Genomic DNA, 26,508 nt, shown 5'->3' with positions numbered 1-26,508 from the left:
GAAAGAGTTTTAGAATCTTTCCTTGAGAAGGGCTTTCATGGGTTGAACTCAAAGAATAATGGGAAGTTTGAGTGAAGAAGAGTACCGGTTTTTTGATGCCTATGAAGACATTGCATCAATTTCTGATGCGAAGTCTGATAGCAATGAGATATTTGATTCTCATTCTAGTTTTGATAACTCCATTACTAGGAGTCCTCCTTATGAACTGTGGATGAAGAGCCCTGGAAGTGTTCAGGAACGGCGGAGTAAGTTCTTTGATTGGATGGGAGTCGATGTAGATCAAAATGGGTATAGCAATTTAGAAGAATTTAGCTTGGAAGGAGAGAGTGATAGAATTAGAGAAAGCAGTGGGACTGTGTTGAGAAATTCATGTTTTGAAGATGATTTTTGTTCGACTCGATCTATGATGTCGTGTTGGTCTAATGGTGGATCTAATTTGTTAGCGGAGTTGGGTTCTGTGGAGAATTTTGTTTGCAGAGATGGGGTTTCGGGTAGCGGAATGATGTGCAATGTAGATGAATTGGGGCAGGATGGGGAAGCAAATGAAGGTTGCGAAGGGGGCTCAGAACAGTCAGTAACAGCAGAGGAATCTGAGAAAAATTCTGAGTCATATCCCTCATTTCAACAACTTGTGCAGAAAGAAGTTGGGGAACCAAATACTTTAGTTGATACTCCAAGGAGACTTAAGAAAGGGTGGCTGAGTAGAATCCGTTCCATAACATGCATTGTGGATAGGCTACAGGAAGCTGACAAATTGAGACATGATGATGATGATGCGCTTCTGAGGCACAGGGTACAAAGGATTAAGGTTCGCCGATGTGGGAAGCGAACAAAGGAACTTTCAGCTCTTTATAAAGGGCAAGATATCCAGGCCCATGAGGGTTCGATTTTAACCATGAAATTTAGTCCTGATGGGCAGTACCTTGCAAGTGCTGGTGAGGATGGGGTTGTGCGTGTGTGGCAAGTACTGGAGGGTGAGAGATCAGATGAACTTGACACTCCAGAAATAGATCCATCCTGCATGTACTTCACGGTGAACCAGCTACCCGAGTTGAAACCCCTCTTTTTTGATACAGCTAAAATGAGGAGCATGAGGAAAACATCAGATTCTGCATGTGTCATTTTCCCTCCAAAAGTTTTCCGGATTTTGGAGAAACCATTGCACGAGTTCCATGGGCACAGTGGAGATGTCTTGGATCTCTCATGGTCCAAGAATAATGTAAGTTGCTTCGTTAAGGATGCATTTCTCTAACATCGTGAAGAAAACAAACCATAATATTTACAGAAATTCTTCTTGGTGCAGCATTTGCTTTCAGCTTCAGAGGATAAAACTGTCCGTCTATGGCAAGTGGGATGTGACTGTTGCCTCAGGGTCTTCCCACATAGCAATTATGGTGTGCTTCTGGCTAATTTTAAGTTTCTTCTCAACTATGTTTTGTTAATTTAGTTGCTAGTCAAGTTGAATTACCTTCCTCTTTATTTATTTATTTATTTATTTATTTTGTATGTGATGCAGTAACCTGTGTTCAGTTTAACCCTGTGGATGATAATCACTTCATGAGTGGTTCAATAGATGGAAAGGTTCGCATATGGGCGGTCAATAGTTGCCAAGTTGTTGATTGGACTTATATAAAAGATATAGTTACTGCAGTGTGTTATCGTCCAGATGGGCAGGTTCGGCAGTTTTCTCTCAATTCTTTTATCCTATGGAATTGAGGATCTGAGGGTGTATGCTTCCATGTTAAGTGCCCTGATAGAAAATCTTTTCTCTTGTAGGGAGGGATTGTTGGCTCCATGACAGGCAATTGTCGCTTTTATAATATGTCAGGTATGCATTTTCTGATAATTAGCACTGACTGCATTCTTTATGTGTAGGACAGAGTCAAAAAATGCTGTTACTTTTCATTTCTAAAGGTAGTTTTTTTGACAGCATGCTCTATCCTGGTTGAATTACATGTCATATGGGAAATCTTGCTAGTTGTAACCTATGTGATTTTAGTTGTTTTGAATGCAAGTTCATTTCATTAAGAATGTACGGTTCGTGTACATAAGCCAAATGGTGTTTGTCTCTTCTTTGAAGAACTCTTGCAATTGTGTTTTATGGATTTTGTGCATAAATTATGGGTTTGAATGGGTGACGGGTCGTATTTCAAAGAAAGTTAATAATAAATTAGGTTCCATGGTAATAAAGATCTTGTTTTTCCTCAGATCAACTTTGAGTTTAATGCATTTAAGTTGAAATACATGTTAACTAAATGGACTATTCTTTCACCTGCTGCAGACAGTCACTTGCAACTTGATGCTCAGATCTGCTTACTTGGTAAAAAGAAGTCACCTTGCAAAAGAATAACTGGCTTCCAGGTGACTATCTTTTGCCTTCCAATGATGTTTTCACTGTGTTTTTACTGTACATGCTGCTTACTGTTTTACCTCATTGTATGCCTTCAACTTCAGTTTTACCCACAAGACTCCAGCAAAGTAATGGTGACTTGTGCTGATTCACAAGTCAGAATTCTCCAGGGACTTGATGTGATAGGCAAATATAAAGGTATGTATTGTTAGCTCCTTTTCTTTATTGTTTTCTCAAAATCATCTTATAATTTTGCTGCTTCAGACAAGTCAGATGCTTTAGTGATAAATGTTAATTGCTTCTAGATATGCCTAGTATTTGTAGATTTCATGCTGTGAAACTCAAATATGAAACATGTGAAATATCAAACTCTGCGTAGTATCTTTGTGATCTAAACAGCACAATTTTTTATCTTTACCTTTTCTCTTTTGAACTTAAAGTTTTGAATTTCTCTATGTTCTTTAGGCAATGCAGCAAACCAGTTATCTGCATCTTTTACCTTGGATGGAAAACATATTGTCTCAACCTGTGAGGATTCCAGTGTACATTTATGGAATTACATGGATCAGGAACAACCTTCTACTCCTCGATCAAAAAACTCAAGGTCTTATGAGCATTTCACTGCCAATGCATCTGTTGCAATACCTTGGTGTGGAATGAAATATGGGGGTTCAGAGAATGGATGGGGATTTCGTGTTTCAGACAATAGTTCACAGGAAGTTCTACCTCTTTCTTCCCCGGCTAGTTTTTCTCTGAGCCAAGAATATTTCATAGAGTCTTTTCCCAAGGGTTCTGCTACTTGGCCAGAGGAAAAGCTTCCGTCAAGCCCATTATCTGCCTCCTCAACAATGCACAAATCCCAGTACAAGTTCCTGAAAAATTCATGCCAGAGCACTGCCACTTCTCACGCATGGGGTCTGGTCATTGTGACTGCAGGGTGGGATGGAAGAATAAAATCATTCCACAATTATGGGTTACCAGTTGCTGATTGATCAGGATTGATCCTTTTCATTGGGATTTTTAGTGCCCCCTTTGATGGGATTACTTGCCCCAAAATCTGGTGCTGCATAGGTGACCAATGCTGCGTAGCTTTGAGTTTGACATCATTGAAAGTTGCCAGCTTGCTCTGCTTTTAATGACTAATGCATTGTAGCTTTGAGTTTGACATCATTGAAAGTTGCCAGCTTGCTCTGCTTTTAATGACTAATGCATTGTAGATGAATGTTTGAGAAGTTGGGGCGGCCCTTTCTTGGATCACGGTGCTCTGTAAAGAATCATATATGACAAGTGGTAACAGTTCTATGGTTGCGATGATTATCCAGCTTGGGGTGAGCAAGAGGATGAGGTTAGCTTATCTTGATGCGCAGCTTAATTATAAAATTAGCTGATATTATTTTTGCATGAGAAATTGGTTTCTGCCGGCCCAGAAAAAGATGCTAGTCATGTGTTAGGAGAGGCCAGTTTGCCGTACTCTCTCTTTATAATAGAGGTGCTTGTGGGACCTTTGCTTAGCCTCTTCCTTTGGCTTTGCTAAAATGGGAGGAGGGAATCCAGAGCTGGTGGTTGCTGTTTATTTGGGAGAAAAATGGTGGGGAACTCTGCCATTATAACTTGATGGCCAATCTGAATGATTGAATTGTTTGTCTGCCATATCAGGCTTCATGGTAGGGTCGATTTCACCTGAGCTTGACGGTGGGGTTGTATTCTGCTTCATTTTCAGCTGAATGACTTGTTTGATTAGCCAAGCACTTGCGAATGTGAGTCCCCCTTTTAGCCTGGTGAATGGATTTCCAGTTGAAAGCTTCTGGCTTTTAAAATTACGAGGATGCTGGCACGCAGTTGACTACTTATGATCATTGCTCAAGTGCTGTTTATCCATTTTTGTCTCGCTAACAGAATTTTGTATATTGTGTCTCTAAAATTCATTCTAACATCACTCAGATTAGTTTTGAGGTTATTTATCTGCGGAAAATGTAGAAGAAATGGCCTCTGAGTTTAGCATACGCAATTGTGGCTATGTAAATAAACCTATTCGGAGGTTATTTTCCTTGTAATCTGTTTTGGGAAGTGGCCTGGAAAATGAGAAAACGAAAATTGATGAGCATTTGTGCATGGTTTGTCTGCCAGATTATTCTCTTTCTCAAGTACCATGGCTTCATTTTCATGCCCTAGATTCATTTTTTTTGTTTTTAACAGAAACTTGTTCAGCCATTATTGCCTGCTAATCCCATTTCAGCACCCAGCTATAAGCTATCTGTTCGAACTGAAAATGTTGAAAATACTGAAAAAAATATAGTTGTCGTTAATTGTTATTATAAAATATATTAAAATATTTTTTTATTTTTAAAAAATTATTTTTAAAATCAACATATTAAAATGATAAAATGATGTAAAATATATAAAAAATAATTTAAAATAAAAAATTTAAAATTTTTTAAATTTAAAAATACGGATTAACATCCATTTCATTTTAAATTATTTAAATTTAAAAATACGGATTAACATCCATTTCCAAACACTCACTTATCAGCATTCACATAGCATGCATCGACAAGTAAAGAAACATGGGTATGAACTATAAACCCCGTTGTCCTACACTCGCTAAAACTGATTGGTTCAGAAACAAGCAAGAATCAAGAAAGCAGAAGCTAATTTCAGTAATTTGTTGATTTAGTTGGTAGGCCAGGCTAGGGCACGAAGGTGACACCACTGGCAATTATCAAGACTGAACCCCTCTCCTTTTCTTAGACAAGAACTTTGTCTTAAATCATTTCAAGGGAGTTTCAAACAAGAACAGGAGGCTGATGATGGGGATTCCAATTTCAAAACTGTCATCAAGTAAAGAGGATCATTATAAGAAGGAATAACACAACTCTGTGCCTGTTCTGTTCTTCTTAACGTGAAACATCCACATGGCTTTGTAGCGCACAATGGGTTAGGAACCTTGGATTCCTCTTAATGTACATTGCTACATCTCCTCCCAAATCCATTTTTTAGGGCAGATAGTACAGAAACAAAGCCATTAATTTGATGGAATAAGGCATTGATGGGCCATATACTTAACACAAGATAATTAGCACTTTACAAAGAGTACAGAAGTCCCTTAATTAGGAGACCAAAATAATGACCTTGGTTTTGAGGGACAAGGCCTCTGCTGTATCATGTAAAGCTTGAGCTGTAAACCCTAATTGATCAACATCATTTGATCTGGGATCTGGGATCTGGGGTTTTTCTTAATTATTATTATTGGATTGACAAGAACTTTGTTGATGTACCCGACAAAGAAACAGAGCATTTGGCAATCCCTACTCTACATAGGTTTTTGCTCTGTACTTTTCATTAATGAACCTTAAAAAATAATAAAATTAATAGTTAATTACATGTGTTTCCGTTGTGTTTTGTGCTTTTGCGTCACCGACTAGGCATTCTCTGCTGGGCAGACCTGTGAGAAAAGAATCCTCTTTCTCCGTCTTAGAAGCTTTGAATATAATTAAATTATCACTCATACCACCAGCTTAAGATCCATGGGGTCTTAGAGTTTGATTTATGCATGTAAGGAAAAATTGGGTCATTACAAACTAAATAAAATATCATACCCTTTTGCTATATATATTTGTGACATACTTCATGACTACACTGTATTATTATTAAACATAATATTGTTGAACAGGCTGATTCTAGGTCTAAACGAGATATAATATTATAAAAAATAAAAGAAAAATCTTAACTTAAAACTTGGTAAATTTTACAAAATAAATTGAAATAACATGTTTTGAATTTTTAAATTTATTTTTAAGTTAATTTAGATTAATCTTATCAACTTAGAAGCGTGATTTAAGAAAATTTTAAAAAATTCTTAAAACATGTTTGAAGTTTTTTTTTAATATTAATATTAAATTTAAATCAATTGAATATTAAACAAGCTATTCACATTCTAATCTTTATGTTCCGAAGAAATTTATCTCATGTTTTTTTTTCTTGAATTTGAATATAAGATTTAAAAAATAATTTTTTTTATTGTTATATATTTTATATTTAATTATTTTTTTTAATTTTTTCACTGAGAATTTGATTTAATTTAATTTTTATATCAACTTTTATTATTATTCTTTTGATTGTTATTTTTTTCTCTTATATTTTTTAATTGAAAGTTTTTAATTTATTACATTTAGTTTCTATTCTTTTTCTTTTGATTACTATTTGTCATAACCCAATTTTGGCCCTTTGGCTTTTAATTTAATTTTTACAGGGTTTAAAATGAAAAATTAAAAGATCAAAGATTTATTTCGATGCAAAGTGTAATTTGTCAACTTTCGTGAAAATTAAGGATTACAATGTGCCTTTGTCATTCTAGTCTTATCCTCAAGATATTTCCTATCTTCTTACAATGTGCCTTTGTCATTCTAGTCTTATCCTCAAGATATTTCCTATCTTCTTACAATGTACTTCTTCAAGATAATCCTTACTTTCAAGCTAATCTCTATTTTCTTCAAGATAATCCTTACCTTGTTCAAGATAATCCTCAAGATAATGATAGTTGTCTGCTTTCTAATTCGAATTTCAAAAAAAAGAATGAGTTTGATTGAAACTTTACTTTTTCACAAGTGATGAGACTCTTGCACTATAAATACTGATCTTAGTATACAAAAAAAAAAAGGAGGATGGGAAGGACGATTAGAAAGAAACCCTAAAAGAAGAAATCTCAAGAGGAGGCCATTACCAAAAACCCTAAAAGAGAGAAACATAAAAAAAGGGGGGGGGGGGTGGAGAACCTTATACTAGCCGTTGCCCCTCTTAACCCTTTTTTTCCCCAATCTCCCTCGACTTCGCTTTCAGAAGTCACACGCCTAGGTAAGTTTCCTTCCTTTCTTGCTAAAATAATCAACTGGTTACTGTGTTTGCTAGGGGTGTGCTTGGAAAAAGAGGGTAAAGAGAACGAGGACTAGAGAGACACTAAGAGGAAAACAGAGAAAAAGAAAATAGCATCAGCAGACCGGCCCTCCACTGTCATTATCATCTTCAATTGCAGCACTAAGTAAGTTGCTCTTTCCCTCATTGCAGTTTAATTACATGTTTTTCCTGTAGCAGACGTGCTTTCCCTTCTTGCATTTTAATTACATGCTTCCTGTAGCAAACGTGCGTGAGCAGTTCATGCACGCTTGTTGGTAAAAGTTAAAAAATAATGGTCAGTCGGGTTAAACTTGTGACCCTGTTAGGTCTACTGGGTCCAGCCCAGCTCTATGGGCTGAGCTAGGCCTAACCCAAAAAAAATAAAAATATAAAATATAAAAATATAAAAATATAAAAATATGTATGCATGAATAAAAATAATATAAATTTATTGGTTTATTCACTGGCGCCAGAATTAGGAATAAAAATACCGATTTAAATTTATATTATTTTTATTCGTTATATTTTATTTTATTTAGCTAGAAAAATAAAAGATATGTGCATGCGTAAAAATAAATTTATTTGATTTGTTTATTCACTGATGCTAGAGTCAGGAATAAAAAATATTGATTTAGATTTATTTTGTTTCTATAGCTGTGTAATATTTACCAACGCCAGAATTGGAAATATCCGTAGTTAAATATTCACTGACGCCAGAGTCAGGGATATTATAAGCAAATTATCATAGCACAAATTAACAAACATATAACAATTTAAGATGAAACTAGCAATGCAGTCTGCCTCAGGTAGGATGTTTAAGGAGTGATAATATCTTCCCTTTTACGTAACCAGTCCCAAACTATAAAATCTCTGTTGACTAGTTAGGGTTCCTAGTAACCATAATACTAGGTGGCGACTCTTTAAACAAGACCTTTTTCCTTAAAAGAACAAGATGCCAGATTCATGTTCTTTTTCTAATCGAGATGATTTTTTAAGGCCGTCGCGATGTCGGGTGCGACACTATTTATTTTATTTGAAATAATTGATGAAATTAGACTTTTTTTAATCTCATTCTTTCAAATTTTTTCTCCATCAGATTTAGTCCTCATTCTTATGATTGTTATTTATTTTATTTGAAATAATTTATAAAATTTGATTTTTTTTCAATTTTATCCTCTTCTAATTTTTTTATCTATTAAATTTTGTTCCTATTGTTTTTTATATTTGTTTTATTTGAAATATGAAATTGGATTGTTATTTCATTTTCATCGCTCTTAAAATTTTTTTATTTTTTAGATCTAATCCTTATTCTTTCAATAAACTTGAAAAAATAAATTAAAATATTATTAAATTATTTTTTAATTTATTTTTCATGACATTATTAAACACTAAAAAAAATTTTCGAACTTATTTTTCATAATACTTTCAAACTTCAAAAAAATAATTTATTTTTCATAAAAACCATTTTATAAAAAAAAATTACTTTTCAGCCAATAAAAAAAAGCCCTTAGATGGTATAATTGAGCAAATAATATATTGGGTTGTGCTGGACTATGGTAGGCTAGAATCACGACAGCATAGATGTAATCCAATTGAGGGGTCTTGTATTCCTCTTCAGCTCCCTTATAGGCTGGATTACTTGTTGGACTATTCAAGCATGGGCCCGGCCTTTATATCTCATGTAATTTGGGCCAATCCTTCTGTCTTATTTCCTTTATATAATGTCCATGTGTTTGCCCTCTCAATCTTTGGGCATTCGAGCTAGGCCCAGTGAAATGGAAACCATCTTCATCAATATTCTTTTCAAAACAACAAGATGTTCGTACACTAAATCAAATATTGGGATATGAGTTTTTTTTTTTTTTTAATTATTGAGTTATAGAGTTAAAGTTAATTATTTTTTTATTAAAATAATATTTTTTATTTTTTAAAAAAATTTAGATATGTTGAGTTGGTCAAATTTAAATTGAGTTTGATCGAGTAATGAATTAATAAAATTTGATATCATTAATATTTTTTTTGTTTAAATTAAATTTGACTCGGACAAAGTCCGTGATTATAAGTTTTTCAGGTTAATTTATAAAGATAAATTGAATTTAATAACTATGCTAAATGTTGAAGTTTTTGAAATTATCACTACTTTTTTCTAAGGTAGAATTAACAAATTCTCATATTGAAAGTTAGAGTTAAAAGAAAATCTCATCATAAATGTGAGCTAGTTCATACAATCCCACTCAAGGATATCTTGATGCATGAGTTGAAGCCAAAATCATAAAGTTTTACAAGGTGATTGAAAGGGAAAATAAGTTTTGGATGTGACTAATTTACTAAAGTAAGAGTTAATATCCAAAGAAAAAAATTTCTGAAAAAAAATAATCTTGAATGCATTAATTCAAAATAAATTATTCAATAGTCAATTAATCAAAAAGAGATTTAAGCTGTATTTGATGGTGGACGGTGTACTTGTAATGTATTTAAAAATGGTTTTAAAACGTATTTGAACTAAAAACAATTAAACAAATTGAAATTGAAATCATTGAATAAAATAATAAAAAAACATTAATTTAAAAACAGCAAAAATGTGTTATTACGATATACATATTTTATGTGAAATTTGGTAAGAGGATGTTGTTAATAATATTGTAAAATAAAAATAAAAACATGCCATAAAAGATAAGTCTATCCTATTATAATATTATAAAGTAATATAAAACAATTTTTATATCCTAGCCCAATCCTTTGAGTTTTTGAGTCGAGAACATGAGATACACTTAAGCTTTTCAATTAAAACGATTATTTGATATCTTATACCATATTTGGCATGGATTAGAGGTGTTAAAAATATATGATTTATTTGTGATATTTATATTATCTGATTTAACCTAATAAATTGTCAAAGTTATACAATATAGATATTATATATAATAATGGGTTAAAAATCTAATAAATAAATATTATGGGTGTTGAATCATTAAATATTTCAGCTTTAATATTTTTTTAGTGGACTTTATATTAGATTTTTTTAATATAATAAAAAATATCTCATTACTAAAAGGAGAGAGAAGTAACTTAAATTTAAAGTTAATACAAAATATAAAAATTAAAATTAATAATTAGAGTGCCATTATATTTATAATTCATAATTCATGTTATAGGCTCATTTTTAATTACGGATCCAAAAAAATTACTAATATAAACATAACTCGTGAATACTTTATAATATCAATGAAATAATTATCTTATAAGAATAATGTAATTTAAATATATTCATATTTAAGTCATAAATTTCACATATTAGTTCAGTTTTGTCTTAAATAATTTTTTTTGTATTTTCCTTTTGTTATTATTATCTAAATTTTTTATTATATTATTAAATCAATTAAAATTTAACATGATTATCAAAATTCTTTTATGTCTTTGAAAGAACAATCATCCCCTATTATTTTTTTCAAGTTAAAAAAATGTATGCCCTCCTGCGGCATGGACGCCAATCTAGTTTCTCTTCTAAAGGCCCTCGGTTTCCCATTAATTCCAGACCTCCAGTCACCTCTCAAGATCTGCTGTTCTGTTAAGTGAGAGACCCTTCACATTTCCTTACAGGTTTCTTCTTCTTTTTTCTTAAAGTTCGAAGTTTGCAAATTTGTCTTAAAATGCGGTCACTGCTTGCTGGTTTTGTGGTTCTTGTGAGTGACAGGTATTAGAGATGGAACTAAATCAAGGGAAAGCTTGTTTCAGTTTAGTAAGGAGATTAATAGTGTGGCTTGTGGCATTCTTGCTGCTTGGGCTGTGACCGCTGCCTCACCTGTAATTGCTGCTAATCAGGTTAAAGACGGAACTTGAATAACCTTTTTTTTTTGCTTTCAAATTAAGCATCTAAAGGTAATTGTTGTTTGTTTATACTTAATTAAAGAGTTCTTATTAAACAAACTGATTCCCTTGTTAGTATTTATCCATTCTCTGAATTTTGTGGTCAAAGCAATCCTTTTAAAGCATTGCTTAAAAATGCTTGTAATGGCAATTGGTGGAGATTTGGAAAGATAAGTGGTGGAGAAGAGGGAATGAGGGGGGTAATCATTTAGTTCCTTTTCTTTTCTTTTTTGTTTATTTTTTTCTCCTCCACACGCAGCATTATGCTGCCTTATGATAGCGTCAGCACTACTAGATGATAATGTCAATATCGATAAAATGTACAACGATTCAAACGTGTTTGCTTTGCAGAGGCCGCCCCCACTATCGACGGAGCCTGACCGGTGTGAGAAGGCACTTGGTGGGAACACGATTGGTCAAGCAAATGGTGTTTATGACAAGCCTATAGATCTTCGCTTCTGTGATTATACAAATGACAAGTCCAAACTAGAGGGGAAGTCTCTTGCAGCAGCACTTACGTCAGATGCCAAGTTTGACGGTGCAGATACGTCAGAAGTGGTAGTGTCAAAGGCTTATGCTGTTGGAGCTAGCTTCAAAGGTAATTTTTCAGTTCAGCCCTCATCTATATATCTTCTGTAACCCACTGCTTGTAGATGATGAGCATGTTGATGTAAACTTTTCATGGGTGAAATTTGAAAAATGAAAATGTCTCTGCACAATTTTCGACTCCACAAAACTCACTTTTTAATACGTGCACAAACACAGGGAGGAGAGGAAAACCAAGCTAAATGGGTAGCTCAGGGAAGGCACGAATCTTTTTTCCTTCGCATTTGAAGGCAAATGGTCTCTTTGTGGTCTTTGCAAACGATAGCCATGGGAAAAATGACAAATCTTAGTGAAAACGCTAGCAGGTCTATATATGTAGGTTCCCTAACGAATTCAATGAAACATGGAAACATAAACCAATGCGAGGATCAATGACGCTAGGATGAGCGATGGCGTACGTATGACTCTACAATCCAGTGTTCAGTAGAAATTGATGGACAATAAACTTGAAATGTCTTTGGTGAATAATTGAAAACAGAAACAGCAATAATTGAAAACGCTGGTATATCTCAGGTGAATAATTGAAAACAGAAACAGATAATTTCTGCTATTCAAAAATCAAATCAATAACCTGGCCCTGAATTATAAACTCCAGCCTGATCAGAAACCAGCAATCCCATGGAGGATTGTAGAACAACTATAAGTCTTCGTTTGGCACATTCTTAAACTGGTTCATCTTGTTTTATTTTGAAAACGTGAAATGTAAGTACTGTCAAGGACATCATAGCATAGGATAACAATGTCTCAAAGTATTTTGCAGGATTAGACTTCTCAAATTAATATTAACTCAAAAGAGAGGCATCAAAGAAAACCAATAAAAAATATAAATGAACCCGTCCACACCCTTTAATCCAAAAAAATAATGTTGAAACATGATAGTATTACCAAACTCAAAAACAATGATAGTATGCCTGATTAAAAAAAATAGCTCAACTCTTACACTGATATCATTATGAATATAAAGCAATTTTTAAAACCTTAACACACAGCCTAAGCTTTTGATTCTTAGTTAGAGATATATTTTTTTTCTTTGACAAAGATGATTCGCTTTTGTAATAAGATGAGACAATCTTCAGTCTCAGTGAATCTTGATCACAAAACATCATGAAAGCTACCAAGATGAGACTAGCCGTTGGTTCTTGTTCCTCCCATGTGCCGTGTTTTGTAGCCCTAGTGCTTGGTGCATTATCAGCCAAAAAAGAAAAAAAAGAAAAAAACACAACTATCAATCCTTTCAACCCTCACTAAAACATCCCAGAAGTAGGTATTCCTTCAATAATGAGTGCTTGAAAAATAATAATTCTGGAACTGGAAACTACGAGTCCAATTGATGTGAAGTTTTAATAGCTTTCCTTGTTAGGAGAGCGCGGTAGTTAGATGATACTAGTATATACGCCAGTGCGAGTTGAATTATTTTTTTTAAAACATAACAAGAATATATTATTCTTATAAAAAATTATTTAACCCAACTTAGTGGATTTTGCTTGAAATTCTTTTTACCTGACTTCTTATTTAATATTGAGTTAAAATCGATTTATATGAGATTTATTTAGATATAACTTAATGAATTTAATTGAGCTAAAAAATATTTTGGTTGGCAAGTGAAAAACATTTAAGATAAAATTAAAAAAAAATTTAAAATAATATAAAAAACCAAGCGATCTAATTTCATCCCAACTCCTTGTATATTTAATGTTTAAAATTAAATAATATAAAAATTATTCTAACTTAATTTAATTAACTTGATAAGTTTAAAAAATAACTTGAATGATTGTTAAAAAAACATCTAATAATGAAATTGAGGAAATAAATGAAATAAAAAATAAAATAAAAAAAGTGGCTGAATTGGAAGGAAAAAAAAATAGCTTCATTGTTTATGTGATCAATAAGCCTTGTAATTTTATATATTAAATATATTGGCTCCTTTTAATCGAAAACGCGCATCTAGTGTAGTGGTATCATAGTACCCTCCCACGGTACTGACCGGGGTTCGATTCCCCGGATGCGCACTTTATTTCACTTTTATTTTGATTGGAAAACTACGTTAAGGCCCACTAAATTATCGACATATTTCAAACAGGTCCTCAGTCTACAAAATGTTTCAGAATTGACGCAATATCAACGTTACCACATCAAATGCTAATTGTTTTTTTTTTTTTTCCGTGATGTTGTGTCAAGCTTCTTAAATTAATTATAAAAATTGATTCAAAATGAATATTTATGATATTAGAATATATTTAGAAAAAAAAGATTAAAATTTAATTACATGTTTTTCTTTCTCTCATCTATTATTGAATTCAAAAACAATGTTGAGATTACAAACATAATTGATCATATTCTATTTCTAAATATGTGACAATTACTAGTGTAGTGTTCTTTTTAAAAGCAACATAATCAATTAAATCATTAAATTGGTGTTATTAGAGTTTTTATTATCATTATTATTATGGTTTGCATTACTATACATTTTATAATTTAGGCATTCTTTGTTTATAAAATATGTAATGAAACCTGTGTTTTATCTAAAAATAATTTTTTTTGAAAAGTTTTTTTTTTTAAAAAGTGATTTTCTGAAAAATAAGTTATTTTTCGATGTTTGATGTTGTTTTGAAAAATAAATTAAAAAATATTTTTTAGTATTTAGCTATGTCATGAAAAATAAGATAAAAACTTATTTATTAATATTTTTAATATTTTATATTTATTAAAAAAATAAAGACCAAATATAAAAAATAAAAAAGCTAAAGAAGGGTGAAATTAAAACAAATCTAATTTTATAAATTATTTTAAATAGAATAAATAATAAAAAGAATGAGAATCACTTTTATAAATAAAAATTTTGAAGGAGGATGAAATTATTTTTTTATATACAAATTATTTTAAATGAAATAAAATAAATAGTAATAAAAAACCAAATTAAAAAACTAAAATTTAAAATATACACAATTGACTTACTCGGGTTTGACCATTTCCTACTCAATATACTATAAAATCTTACAGGTGGCATTGCGTGGAAACAGAAAAAAAATCTTTATGCAGAAAACAAAAACTTAACAAAACAAAGTATATGAAAAAAAAAAAAAACCATAGAAAGAGCGTAGCCGAATATAAAAATATGAGTAATATACATACATACATGCATACATACATACATACATATACATATATATATATACATATACATATACATACATACATGCACACATACATATATATATATATATATATATATATATATATATATTATGCTAAAAATGCTTATCCAAGTGATAAAATATAAAAAAAAAACCCACACCATAAACTAAGAATGGATAATCTCTTCCATAAAAAGTTCTAGCATGAAACTAACGAGTGGATCACATTTCGTTCTTGAAAGAACGATGGAAAAGAAGAGGGAGATTAATTCATCATCATCATCATCAATACATGCTTCCTTTGATTCCAGCTAGCTGGGTAGCTAGGGGAGGGAGTAGGTGTCTCTAATGGATCTGCATTCTCGTAGGTGTTCGAATTTGGGTGGGGGGTTCTTGCAATCATTGGTGCACCTACCCCCTTTGAATCGTTTTGTGAAGATGCATACATCACAGTAGACGTACGAGCCCTCGGCCATGTTCTGCTTTCAGCATCATGATCTCCTGCATGGTGAGATCGAGACAGGTATTATACAGACCACATCTTGTCCACTGCCTCTATCTAACTCCATTTCAGCAAACTGATGATCTTGCCTCGTATCCTTGTGCATTCCTCCACAGAAATGCCGATCTCTAGCTGAAAGCTGAAGCTTTATGTTATAATATGTCAATTAACCATTGTAATTTAATAATTTAAATTATAAGATAATATTTTAAGATATAATTTATATTTTTTTATAATATATCATTTTAAGATAAATTTTTTTATTTTAAAATTTATACAACTCACATTATCTTATATTTATTATTTATTAAATAAATAGAAATAAATAAATTTAAATTCATAACTAGCTAATCATCAAGATTTTAATATTATATTAAATAACTATATCACTGTAATAACTTAAGTTTTGCAATAATATAAACACAATACAGCCATAACTTAAGTAGAGGATGTAGTTTTGCAATGATTATTTTAGTGTATTTCTCACATTCATGTCATTTGGTTCATATTGGACAATTAATACTTGTGTATTTGTGACATGTCTCGCGTACATGGAAGAGAGGAAGAACTTGTTTCTAGTTTAATGAATGATTTTGGCTTTGTTTTATAAAATAAATCATTGAGAATCTATGATTACCATGTAATCCATCATATCATACATTTTTAATATCAGCTGAATATGTTAAGATTTTCTTTCACTCTTGTGGGGAGTCCTATATATATATATGAAGTAATTAAGGTGGGATTTGGTGCACAAATTGATGAATTTATTATTATTTTTCATTTAATTTAACACATGTACAAGGTGTTCTAATTTGAAACTCTCAGAAATTAAATCTTTGAAATAAATCAAATACAATAACCCTTCAAGTTCTTATGTCAATATTTTCTAGTTCTTTTTCTTCAATTTGTGCACCAAATCCCACCTTAATTACTTGCTGATATAGAGAATTGTAGTTATATCTGGGCCACCATGAACTATGGAAATATGGAATGGTAGCTTTCAGAAATGGAACCTTTAATTTTTACCACAATAAAAATTGGCTGGCGTAACCTGTACTTCCATGGTCATGCTGATGGTTGTTGAGCTTAAAAATTATACTTGCTGAGCTGCCATTCCATGATCAACTACAATTCCTTTCTGTTTTCTTCTTTTAAACTGACTGTCAGGTGTCAACAAATTTATATATAGTACCCCCCAACCATTTTCCCTGCCACAATTTATTCTCCAGCTCCAACCAATTTGGTTATACCACCAACTCTCAGTTGCTACTATTTTCTGCTTTTATTTATGTAACTACACATTGGCCCAATTTGCCCTAGCTAAGGGAGTAGGGTGGTCATGGGGGGGTGGGTGGTGTTTGTGTCCTTTGTCATTACTTCGGAAATTTTGCTTTAGATCCATGCATGTAGGCCTCATATTTATAGCAACATGCCAGGATTCTAAATGGTCGCAGCAACTTGTGAAAGCTCCACAGGTGGTGAGAAAGATAGAATTGGAGCTCGCTTGGCCTCTTTGTAATGTTTCTTGCTCAAATGAGTATTCCAACAACAGTAGCCTTTTGAACAAGAACATATGTTTTTGCCTTGCATGATTATGATGTTGCAGATATCTACTGTTTCTGAGATGCTCATTTGAGCAAGAAATATTAGAAGAGGATATTTTTCTACTAGGATCTTGCTTCAATAAGAGGAAGAACTGCTTGCTCAAAGTTTATCAGATAAGTTGCTGTACTTTTGTTCCCTAGCCACCACACATGCAAAGGTAGTTTTCTGATTTTTGCTCACAAGAGTCTAGCAATAAAACAAGGTTTAGGGTTTGCTTCCTCTCTTTTTTTTTCCTGTGTTTTAGTTGCTAAATAGGGGTTTCATCTAGGTAGGGAATATTTAAGGTGATGTCTCAGGTGGCTTCTCTCTCCACCCCCCCTTCCCGCACCTTTTCCTCCCTCCCTCCTGGTCTTGTTATCCTGTCCTTATCATATCATGAGGTCCATCTATACAATTAATGTCTGTGCCAGTGATGATATGATTGCTCCTGATCAAGGATGATACTTTTATTTTGTTCCTGTGAGCACGTATTCTGTCGAGTTTGTCACAGGGATCATGGTTAGTTTGTGTCTTGATGAAATCTGATGGACTGGTTAAGCATATTTTTCCATGAGGTTTATTGTCTGATGTCCTGAATTGAAGTTATCTGCGCTTGCTTACATGGAACTAATTCTGCTTCTGATCACAGGTTTCTGAATTCTCAAAATGGTTAGAATCTTCAGTTCTGCCGATCAAAGACTTGCTCCACTGATTCACATGTGCCTTTCTCTTTCTTGTGCTTGCTGCAGTTTTGTTATAATCCTTTTGCCACCATGAGACCTTATGCTGGTTCCACCTCAAATTCTATTTTTATTCCTGGACTATCAATACTGTCCCGGTATGTGTTTTGTTTACATCTGATGATACTAGCGTGTGTGTGTGTAATTCCACGGTCACAGCTGAAGCCATGTTCCTGAGATCAGATGTGCTTTATATGGTCTGTTCATTTCTGGTTCTTGTTCTGGGCTATTATGGACATATGCTGATGTTCTTGTTGCTTCAAAATGGTTGATCATCTTCCTGTTTCTTCATGAGCTTCTGATCTTCTGCTATGAAAGCTGTATGTTTTCATTTTCAGTGTAATCTCTACTTCCTTTTATGGATTTTCCAGCTGTTCTCTTGGGTAGCCTTGAGTGATATAATATCTTTAATTAATTCTAATAAGAAGTTTCTTCGTTTGATCAGTATATATAGTCATGTTCAAGCTTGATCAATCAAACTCAAGCTTAACTTTGGACTTGAAAGATCTCAAATTTGATTCCTTGATTGTTTAAAGAAGCTCAGGCAGCTTGTTTAAGATTATAACCGGCTAGATTATTGGTAACCTAATATATATATATATATATATACGTTTGAAATGTTATGGTAGACTAGCAAATTTGCAAAATCAACATAAAATAAAGTATCACTACGGTAGCAATAACTTGAAAAATCAGTAATTCCAAAACTTAATATATTGTGTTCAATATTAATTAGCCTGGTTAATTAAGTTTATACTAGTATTTTATGAGTTAATTATATAACTTGTCCTTGACACTTAGAATGATTCATGATGAAGAAAGAAAATAAATGGATGCTCTTTTTTTAATTATGTTGTGCGAACCACGAAATATTCCAAATAATTTATAAAACATGGAATTTGTTGAAGATCACGAAGCGTTTCAAATAAAATATTTGAATAAGATAAGAACATGTCCTTTATTTATTATTTAGTATTAGTTTTGTAGTTTTTATTATATTTTTATATATATAATTATATTAATTTGTTATAACTAATTATTTTTTTATCAGCCCTAATATTTAATGTCTTTTTTTTTGTTTATGAAACCTTAAAAAAAAAAATCAACAATTGAAGAAGTTGATATAAATCAACCTGTTTGAATAATAAAGTTCCACCAATTCTTGATATGCCTTGTTTGAAATTAAGTTGAGAGCATTTGCAATTACAAAAACTAATTAACAAACATTAGGGCACAACAACATGCATCTCAATGAATATATATTAGGGATTTTTTCCCTTAATCATCAAGATAAAGAATTAATTAAGGTGTTGATTTTCAGAAAAAGAGAAAAATGTATTGAAGAAGAAATTAAAAAAGAATCAAGAAGAAGATAGCACTATATTTGCATTTAACATCCACATACCATAATATGTGTTTAGTGGAAGTAGTATTTTTTTTTTTTGAATACGGAATGCAGAAAATGAACTCGAGTTAATTATATTTATATCTTATTATTTTACAAAAAAAAAATGTAATTGGCTGTAAATGCACTCCTTGATATAGATATGTTCGGACATAGAAGGGATTTATAATTTATAATTTTTTTTTATTAAATTATTTGATTTGATAAGATATTCTGGATTGATACAAATAAAAAATTCATGTTTAATTAATTAAAATATTCTAGCATGAATCATTTTTTCTTGAGATTCTGAAACATATCTTTTGTGGCAGCCAAGATCTTAATTAATTCATGGCAAAAGGTTGGAATGCATATATAGGCCGCAGGTGAGTTTCTTCGAAAGAATCCAAGCACTTCAATTAATCTTGTTGCGAAATTAAAATTAACCAAAAAAAAATGATGAAATCTCTTAAGAATTTTGGCCATTAGTGTATTTGATTTAGCTCTATAATTGACAGAGATTCCCTTCTAGCCAGTTGCTTGGAGAAGAATATATGCTGTTCTTGTAGTATATACCTTCTCCATTTTGGTAAGTAATTAAGGATATATTCTTACCTGCCTGTCCAAGTAAAGCAATTTGGAGGGCACCCATTTATACTGTGGGGGGAGAGGGGGGATATATATATATAAATATATATTCCTTTCAAATTTGTCGAGCATACTAGTTTCTCATTACATTCCATCTGTGTGCTTTTAAAATTCTTGACTTTTTTTTTATCCATCTGTGTGCTTTTAAAATTCTTGACTCTTTTTTTTAGTTTTATATTATTTTTTTTTATATTTTTAAATAAAAATCACCTCAAGGAATCATAGAAATCGAAGCTTAATTTTTAGTTTTATTACATAATCCTATTTATCTAATCAACTACGTCTATATTTTGATAAGTAATTTTAGTTTGGATCAAATCAGAAACTGATATGGAACAAGATTCAAAGCCAAAGCTAAAATTCTAAGATCCATCTAAAGCAGCAGGCAGATACAACAGCTAAAAAGTACTCTCACTCACCGGAAAAAAGCAGCCAGACAGCACAGAAACCTCCCCTACGAAGAAAGAAAAGCATCTCAAGTCCACTTCTTGAATGGATTATGGTTATACCCCATGCAGTACAATTCACAACCTTCACCTCTCCTCACCACAAACATGGAGAAAGCCTTGGCTACGTTTTCTGCTTCAACAGCCACCGCAATTTTACTTCTTGCCTCAACTCTCTATATTCAAGGTATGGATAAATATATGCCTCTTCCTCCTCGTTGTATGGCGACCTTAAGATTTCATGTATGATTTATTATATATCAATGTTGCTATTTTGTTAGGAGTGGAAGGAAGTATTGGAGTAAACTATGGCACGTTGGCTAACAACCTGCCTCCACCAGCACAGGTAGCCCATTTTCTTTTAGAATCCACCATTATCAACCGCGTTAGGCTCTTTGATGCCAGCACCGAAATTCTACGAGCCTTTGCTCACACAGGCATTGAAGTCACAGTCACAGTGACAAATGATCAAATCCCTCACCTTACCAACATAGGTTTTGCACAAGAATGGCTGAAGTCCAATGTCCAGCCTCATGTGCGGACCACCAACATTGTCCGAATCTTGGTAGGCAATGAAGTAATATCAACAGCAAACAAATTGTTAATAGCAAGCTTGGTTCCTGCTATGCAAACTCTTCATACAGCTTTAGTTGGTGCGTCATTAGACAGTAGAATCAAAATCTCTAGCCCTCACTCTTTAGGCATTCTCTCAAGTTCGAGCCCACCATCCGGTGGGAAATTTCGACAAGGATATGATACACATGTTCTTAAACCGTTGCTTAGCTTCCTTAGAGCTACCAATTCACCATTCATGATTAACCCTTATCCATTCTTTGGATCCTCTCCTGAAACTCTTGATTATGCACTGTTTAGGCCTGGTTCAGGAGTGTTTGATGAAAACACCAAGCTTTCTTACACAAACATGCTAGATGCGCAACTGGATGCTGTCTTTTCAGCAATGAAACTTCTTGGTTTTAGTGATATTGAGATTGTCATATCCGAAACCGGGTGGCCATCACTAGGAGATTCATCACAAGTTGGTGTTGATGCAGAAAGTGCAGCTCAATACAATAGGAATCTGATGCAGCATGTAACATCTGGAGCTGGCACCCCGCTCATGCCCAACCGGACATTTGAAACTTACATTTTCGCACTTTTTAATGAAGATCTCAAGCCAGGGCCTACCTGCGAGAGGAATTTCGGATTGTTCCTGCCGGACATGACTCCAATGTACGATATTGGAATCCTAAGGTCTACGGTAGCTGCTGCTAGCAAATTCCACCATGCTACATATATCTCAGTCCTTACAATCGGGCTTCTAATAATTTCTAACAATGGTGACAACATGCTTTGTTAATTATTAGTTAATGTCAATTAACTCTCCGATCACCTTGCACGTAAAATTTTGATCTAAATTCTTTCTTGACAGGCTAAATCATCCATTCCTACGAATCCTGCCCTTGTACCAAGTGACTGCACTGGTGAGTCCAGGTTCATGAGAAGGGCCTTAAGGAAAAAAAGCGGTGCCTTCCTAAAACAGGAGCAGATGTGGAGGCTCTACAGAGAAACGTTGATTATGTGTGTGGCATGGAAATGAAGTACTGCACACCTATTCAAGAAGGTGGTGAATGCTTCCTGCCCATGGTGAGAGCTCACGCAGCATTCGCCATGAATGCATGCGATCAAGGCACGGGAAAGAATTGCGATTTCGAAACTGGGGCGATTTCAACAGTGGATCCAAATATGTCCCTTTTCTTTCTGCACTCATGATAATACACCCACACTCACCCTTTTTGTTTTTGATAGAAACTCTTTTACAAGAAATTGGTATATCTTTCTCCATTCCAGGGTGCACGTATTGAAGACATCGGTGCATGCAGTGGATTATTTGCAATGAAGAAGAGGGTTGGCTCAGAAGATGAACTTCTGTTTGTTGACCTTGAAAGGGCTATAGAACAAGAACTAGGAGAAAATATACGCTTAATTAGGCATTATGTCTACTGGTTTAGTAACTCTCATTCTAATGCTTATAGAATACGTATAGATAGGACAACAGGTCTACAAATATTGTACTGTTAGCTATTTGCTCAGAGATTTGTAAAAGTGAATGCTATTACATTGGTATAATCATATGAACATGGATTAACACTCCTTAATTATTATTATTATATATATGCTTCATTTAGATGAAGAAAAATAGTGAAATTCTGTTTAGGTTGGACTATTTTTCCCCACTTGCCAAGCAATGCATATTCTTCTTCTTTATAACTTTTCTCCATGAAGAAGTAATTCTCTTTCCAGTTAATTATTTAATTAAGATTTTCTTTATATTATTATATAACATGGTTTATAAGTAATATTTTACCATGGGATATTATTATATAATATAGTTAATAGGTAATCCTAGAAACGGGATTGTGCACACCGCAAGTCCACTTTTTTTTTTATTATATAAAAATAAATGTTTATGTGATGTCAACTAATTTTAAAGAAATAAAAAAACAAACAATTCAAGTTATATCCTCAATCAAGTTTAATAAGTTGATTTTATTTTAATTATAAATTAAAAAATAATAAGGATAATAAACAAATAATTTAAAAAAAACTTTTCAAAGTATATAATTGGATACAAAAACACAAATCAAGTCAACCAGAAATAGCATGATAGACATGTGACCTGGATAATAAAATCAATTCAACCCAAGTAAGCCCAAAAAAACTTGTGGCTAGATTATGAGATAATTCGATAGATAAGAAATATGAAGAAAACTACAAAGTCAATTTTTAAAAAAAAAAATAATATCAAATGGTGAATATGAAGAAAACTACAAAGTCAATTTTTTTTTTAAAAAAATAATATCAAATGGTAAAATTATTTGGGAAAGAAAATAAGCAAAAAAAAAAAAAACTTCGACCTGTATTAACTTTTCAAACCCTTGATTCAAGTTATTAGACTGAAAGCACCATAAAAAGATAAATTACGAGGCTCAATCCCTAGAAAATAAAATGCCGATGGATCGATGAAATCATGAAAAAAATCAATTACACAAAAAGATATAAAATAAAATAATAAAAATTTAAAAATAAAGATGAAAATAAAAAAAAATATATTTTTTATGAAACTAGTATTTAAAAATAAAGATGAAAATAAAAAAAATATATATTTTATGAAACTAGGCAATAAATTTTTTTTATTGGAAGGTTAAATTGAATAGAGATATAAATCTAACCTAAGGAAAAAAAAAGATGAAATTATAAAAAATAATATACTATAAACTTGGATTAAATGATAAAATTAAAAACATCAAAATATTTACTAAAAAATCATGGAAGAAAATTAAAAATCAAAATAAAAAGGACCAAATTAAAAAAACTTATACATGACAAATTAGAATTAAATTAAAAATAAATAAAACTTTAACAAAAAGGTTTAAAAAATTTAATAATAAAAATTGAAATTAAAATATATATATAAAAAATTGACAAGCAATAAACTACCTCATGCAACGATATAATAAAAGAACATTTTATGACTTGAAGGTGTCGTCATGACGCCTAGAAAGCGGGGTATCTCTTACATTTCAACAAAATTTTAGAATTAAATAATATTTAATTAATATTAAAAGATAAAAATATCTTTAATTAACCTGATAATTATAAAAAAAAAATACCAAAAGATCTCTCCACTCAAGGTATAAGTTTCTTGATTTCAAGAGTATATTTGTCAATTTACTTTACATAAATAAATAAAAAGATAGTTATGATCCTTTTTACCAGTGTTATAAATTTTTTATCTTGGAGATAATTAAATTATTTTATTGTTCTTAAAAAGTGTGTGTATACATACATACATACATACACACACACACACACACATATATATATATATATATATAAACAATCATTTAATTACTAGTATGCCATACGAAAAGATAAAAATGCCCATGAACAAAGACACGTGATTTCTTTGGGAAAAGCAAAGCTCGTTAACAATGTTTTTAACTTCCCTTTTAATTTCTATTATTATTATATGGCCATTGTCCTTTGGTTGTCATTAATATTTTATTAGTTAATTGTCATCTATAATGGATTCATTATTAAGCAAAAGAAAAACATTAATCGGGTTGGTGGCGGCGGCGGCTATGTTTGTTTTTCACTTGTTTTTATATTTGTAGTGAAACAAATATACTAATGTATTTAATAATAAATTAAATTATATTTTATATTGTAGGGTTTATTAAAAAATTAAGTTGAAAACTCAATTTTTATGAAGTATTTTTTATATTTTTTTAAATAATTTTTATAAAATCCTGTTTATTTTTATATTTAAAAAATATTTTTTAAAAAATTAAATTTTATTCTGTTTTTTTCTTTAAATTAATATATTTTTTTAAAGGTTTCTCTTTTTATTTTTAATTTTGAAATTTCTTTGAAACTGTGGGATATAGAAGAGAAAGGTATGACCCATCATTTCACTTTCAGCCAAGTGTTTGTCAAGATTTTTAAATTTTACCTTTACTATTAATATTTTTTCAATTTAACATTTTGTGCTATCTGATTTTTATATAAAACAATCTAGTAAGTTATAAATAATAATTGTCTAAATTAATATCAATAATATTTAATATAAAAAATAGCGGGATATTAAAATCACATGTGTTAAATTAATACACCCCATAATAAACCCTCTAATTTAATACTTGTATTTTTTTATTCACTAATGCTTATAGGACCTATTAATTTTATAGGTGTAATTTTAGTTCTTTTTATTTTTCACATAAAATATTATTAAGAAATTATTAACATGTATATGAAATTGGAAAAATTAAAAAAATTAAAAATCTTGACAAATGCATGATGACATGATGGGTTGGGTCAAGGGTGGAATAATAATAAAAAATTCAAAAAAATTGTGAGCCATTGAATGAGACTCAAAAGTGATCTCACTAAGATAATAGTTATATGTATTTTCTTATTTTTTATTTCTAATATTTAGCATTACTTTATAAAAAAAATTATAATTAATTTATTTGTTTTGGGGTTTTTTTTTCGATACTAGCATTACATGTATTGTATCCAAAGATCAAAGGGGTCATCCATAGGCTTAAACAAATCTTATCACCCTCCCTTAGGATTTTTCACGCATCGTATATTTTATTTAACCAACTTCTTTGAATTATTGTCTAAATCTTTTGTTAATTTAGTAGTTATGAAATTATGTTCATTTCATAAAAAATACTTCTCATTAGTCATAACGTATTTTTTTTATTCATTCATTTCATAAAAAATACTTCTCATTAGTAATAACTTATTTTTTTTATTCATGTTTTTGTTTTCACAAAAACATGTTGTTTTTGTGAGAAGTTTTTGTTTTTAAATAAAAACTTATTATAATTTTAAAAGAAGTTTTTAACAAAAATAAAAAAAAATCACGAACCAATAATTTTAACTCAGAAATATAAAAATAATAAATTTAAGAAGTGTTGTGTAGAAAATTTATAATAAAAAGATAAAAAGATAAATATGTCATTTGCATTAAATATTCATGAGTAAATTATGTAGTTCATATATGATTATTTGAAAAGTAATTGTTAATATTATCATAAAAACTAATATTATTTGAAAACTATGATATAATTATATAATTATTTTAATAAATTTATTAAAAAATAAATTTAATTATAAAATGTGTAAAAAGACAATTAGATATTAAAACATAAAATCCCAAAATAACATAAATCAAATATTGCATAAATATAAACGTTAAATAACAAAATGAAATTTACGTATGAAAAAATACTATTTGTTTTTTTATTATTTATTTTAATTATTATTCTTTATAATTTTTTAATTACAAATTTAAATTATATTTCATGAAATCAATGATTAATTTATTTTAGGAATTTGTAAATAAAGAAGAAAAAATAAAGATTTGATAACTTGTAGGAAAAAAATCAAGAAAAAATAAAGTTCGATAAAAAAGAAAGGAGATTTGAGCAGCGCTGTGCACGAGGCGTGAGTGTTTGTTTTTGCGTTGTCTTGTTTTACAGCTGCGCGCGCATGTTGCCTCACAACGTTGTTTGAGTGTGGTGCAGACATACAGCTGTGCGTGGGGATGTTCTGTTCACCTGCTGATTGATGATCAATTCTAGGGTTAGGGTTTTTTTAATTATCTTCTAATTTCAATGGCAGATTGGCAACACCTTCTCCAATCAATCTTCATAGGTCTTCTCTTCTCATACCTCCTCGCCAAACTCATTTCCATCGTTGTTTCTTTCCAAAACGACAATCTCCGTATCACCCGAAACCCAAAACCCCAATTGAACGAACCCGCCCCCGCCCCCGCCCCCGCAG

At 31.4% G+C, this 26,508-nt stretch overlaps 4 protein-coding genes and 1 non-coding gene across 8 annotated transcripts in view; all 5 read left to right on the top strand.

The window, feature by feature from the left end:
* Nucleotides 1-4,454, top strand: part of LOC105139777 (Transducin/WD40 repeat-like superfamily protein) — a 5,110-nt gene extending 656 nt beyond the window's left edge. Inside the window, exons 3-9 of the mRNA XM_011046378.1 lie at nucleotides 1-1,219; nucleotides 1,304-1,394; nucleotides 1,517-1,674; nucleotides 1,777-1,828; nucleotides 2,282-2,361; nucleotides 2,455-2,548; nucleotides 2,816-4,454. Of these exons, the coding sequence (XP_011044680.1) occupies nucleotides 59-1,219; nucleotides 1,304-1,394; nucleotides 1,517-1,674; nucleotides 1,777-1,828; nucleotides 2,282-2,361; nucleotides 2,455-2,548; nucleotides 2,816-3,342 (2,163 nt within the window). The 5' untranslated portion in view covers nucleotides 1-58 and the 3' untranslated portion in view covers nucleotides 3,343-4,454. The remainder of the gene's footprint in view (nucleotides 1,220-1,303; nucleotides 1,395-1,516; nucleotides 1,675-1,776; nucleotides 1,829-2,281; nucleotides 2,362-2,454; nucleotides 2,549-2,815) is intronic.
* A 6,247-nt stretch (nucleotides 4,455-10,701) lies between these two features.
* Nucleotides 10,702-11,746, top strand: LOC105139828 (thylakoid lumenal 17.4 kDa protein, chloroplastic-like). The gene is made up of 3 exons (XM_011046437.1): nucleotides 10,702-10,807; nucleotides 10,935-11,062; nucleotides 11,459-11,746. Exons 1-3 carry the CDS (start codon nucleotides 10,702-10,704, stop codon nucleotides 11,744-11,746), a joined length of 522 nt encoding a protein of 173 aa, XP_011044739.1.
* A 1,905-nt stretch (nucleotides 11,747-13,651) lies between these two features.
* Nucleotides 13,652-13,722, top strand: TRNAG-CCC (transfer RNA glycine (anticodon CCC)). Its single transcript has one exon. It is a non-coding gene; the product is annotated as a tRNA-Gly (tRNA).
* A 3,664-nt stretch (nucleotides 13,723-17,386) lies between these two features.
* LOC105139775 (O-Glycosyl hydrolases family 17 protein) lies at nucleotides 17,387-22,310 on the top strand. 4 transcript variants are annotated; one of them, XM_011046376.1, is made up of 4 exons: nucleotides 17,387-17,996; nucleotides 19,393-19,446; nucleotides 20,031-20,341; nucleotides 20,436-21,574. In XM_011046376.1, exons 3-4 carry the CDS (start codon nucleotides 20,221-20,223, stop codon nucleotides 21,509-21,511), a joined length of 1,197 nt encoding a protein of 398 aa, XP_011044678.1. In that variant the 5' UTR covers nucleotides 17,387-17,996; nucleotides 19,393-19,446; nucleotides 20,031-20,220; the 3' UTR covers nucleotides 21,512-21,574. The 4 variants fall into 4 exon arrangements, with proteins under 4 accessions (XP_011044678.1, XP_011044677.1, XP_011044679.1 ...); XM_011046375.1 differs by lacking the exon at nucleotides 19,393-19,446; XM_011046377.1 differs by lacking the exons at nucleotides 17,387-17,996; nucleotides 19,393-19,446 and adding an exon at nucleotides 21,584-22,310 and having other exon boundaries at nucleotides 19,939-20,341; nucleotides 20,436-21,491.
* Nucleotides 22,311-26,092: 3,782 nt separating this feature from the next.
* ACBP2 (acyl-CoA binding protein 2) overlaps nucleotides 26,093-26,508 on the top strand; it is a 4,980-nt gene continuing 4,564 nt past the window's right edge. Inside the window, exon 1 of the mRNA XM_011046436.1 lies at nucleotides 26,093-26,504. Coding sequence (XP_011044738.1) covers nucleotides 26,340-26,504 — 165 coding nt within the window. The 5' untranslated portion in view covers nucleotides 26,093-26,339. The remainder of the gene's footprint in view (nucleotides 26,505-26,508) is intronic.

Source organism: Populus euphratica, unplaced genomic scaffold, assembly GCF_000495115.2.
Source record: "Populus euphratica unplaced genomic scaffold, PopEup_1.0 scaffold97.1, whole genome shotgun sequence".
Lineage (NCBI taxonomy): Eukaryota > Viridiplantae > Streptophyta > Magnoliopsida > Malpighiales > Salicaceae > Populus > Populus euphratica.
The sequence above is the reverse complement of the archived record's forward strand: the minus strand, read 5'-3'. Positions and strand labels throughout refer to the sequence as shown.

Coding starts and splice junctions, on each gene's coding strand:
- LOC105139828 (XM_011046437.1), top strand. CDS start 10,702: ATGTATGCCCTCCTGCGGCATGGACGCCAATCTAGTTTCTCTTCTAAA. Junction 10,808..10,934: donor CTCTCAAGATCTGCTGTTCT/GTTAAGTGAGAG, acceptor TGTGAGTGACAG/GTATTAGAGATGGAACTAAA. Junction 11,063..11,458: donor CTGTAATTGCTGCTAATCAG/GTTAAAGACGGA, acceptor TTTGCTTTGCAG/AGGCCGCCCCCACTATCGAC.
- LOC105139775 (XM_011046375.1), top strand. CDS start 20,221: ATGCAGTACAATTCACAACCTTCACCTCTCCTCACCACAAACATGGAG. Junction 20,342..20,435: donor CTCAACTCTCTATATTCAAG/GTATGGATAAAT, acceptor CTATTTTGTTAG/GAGTGGAAGGAAGTATTGGA.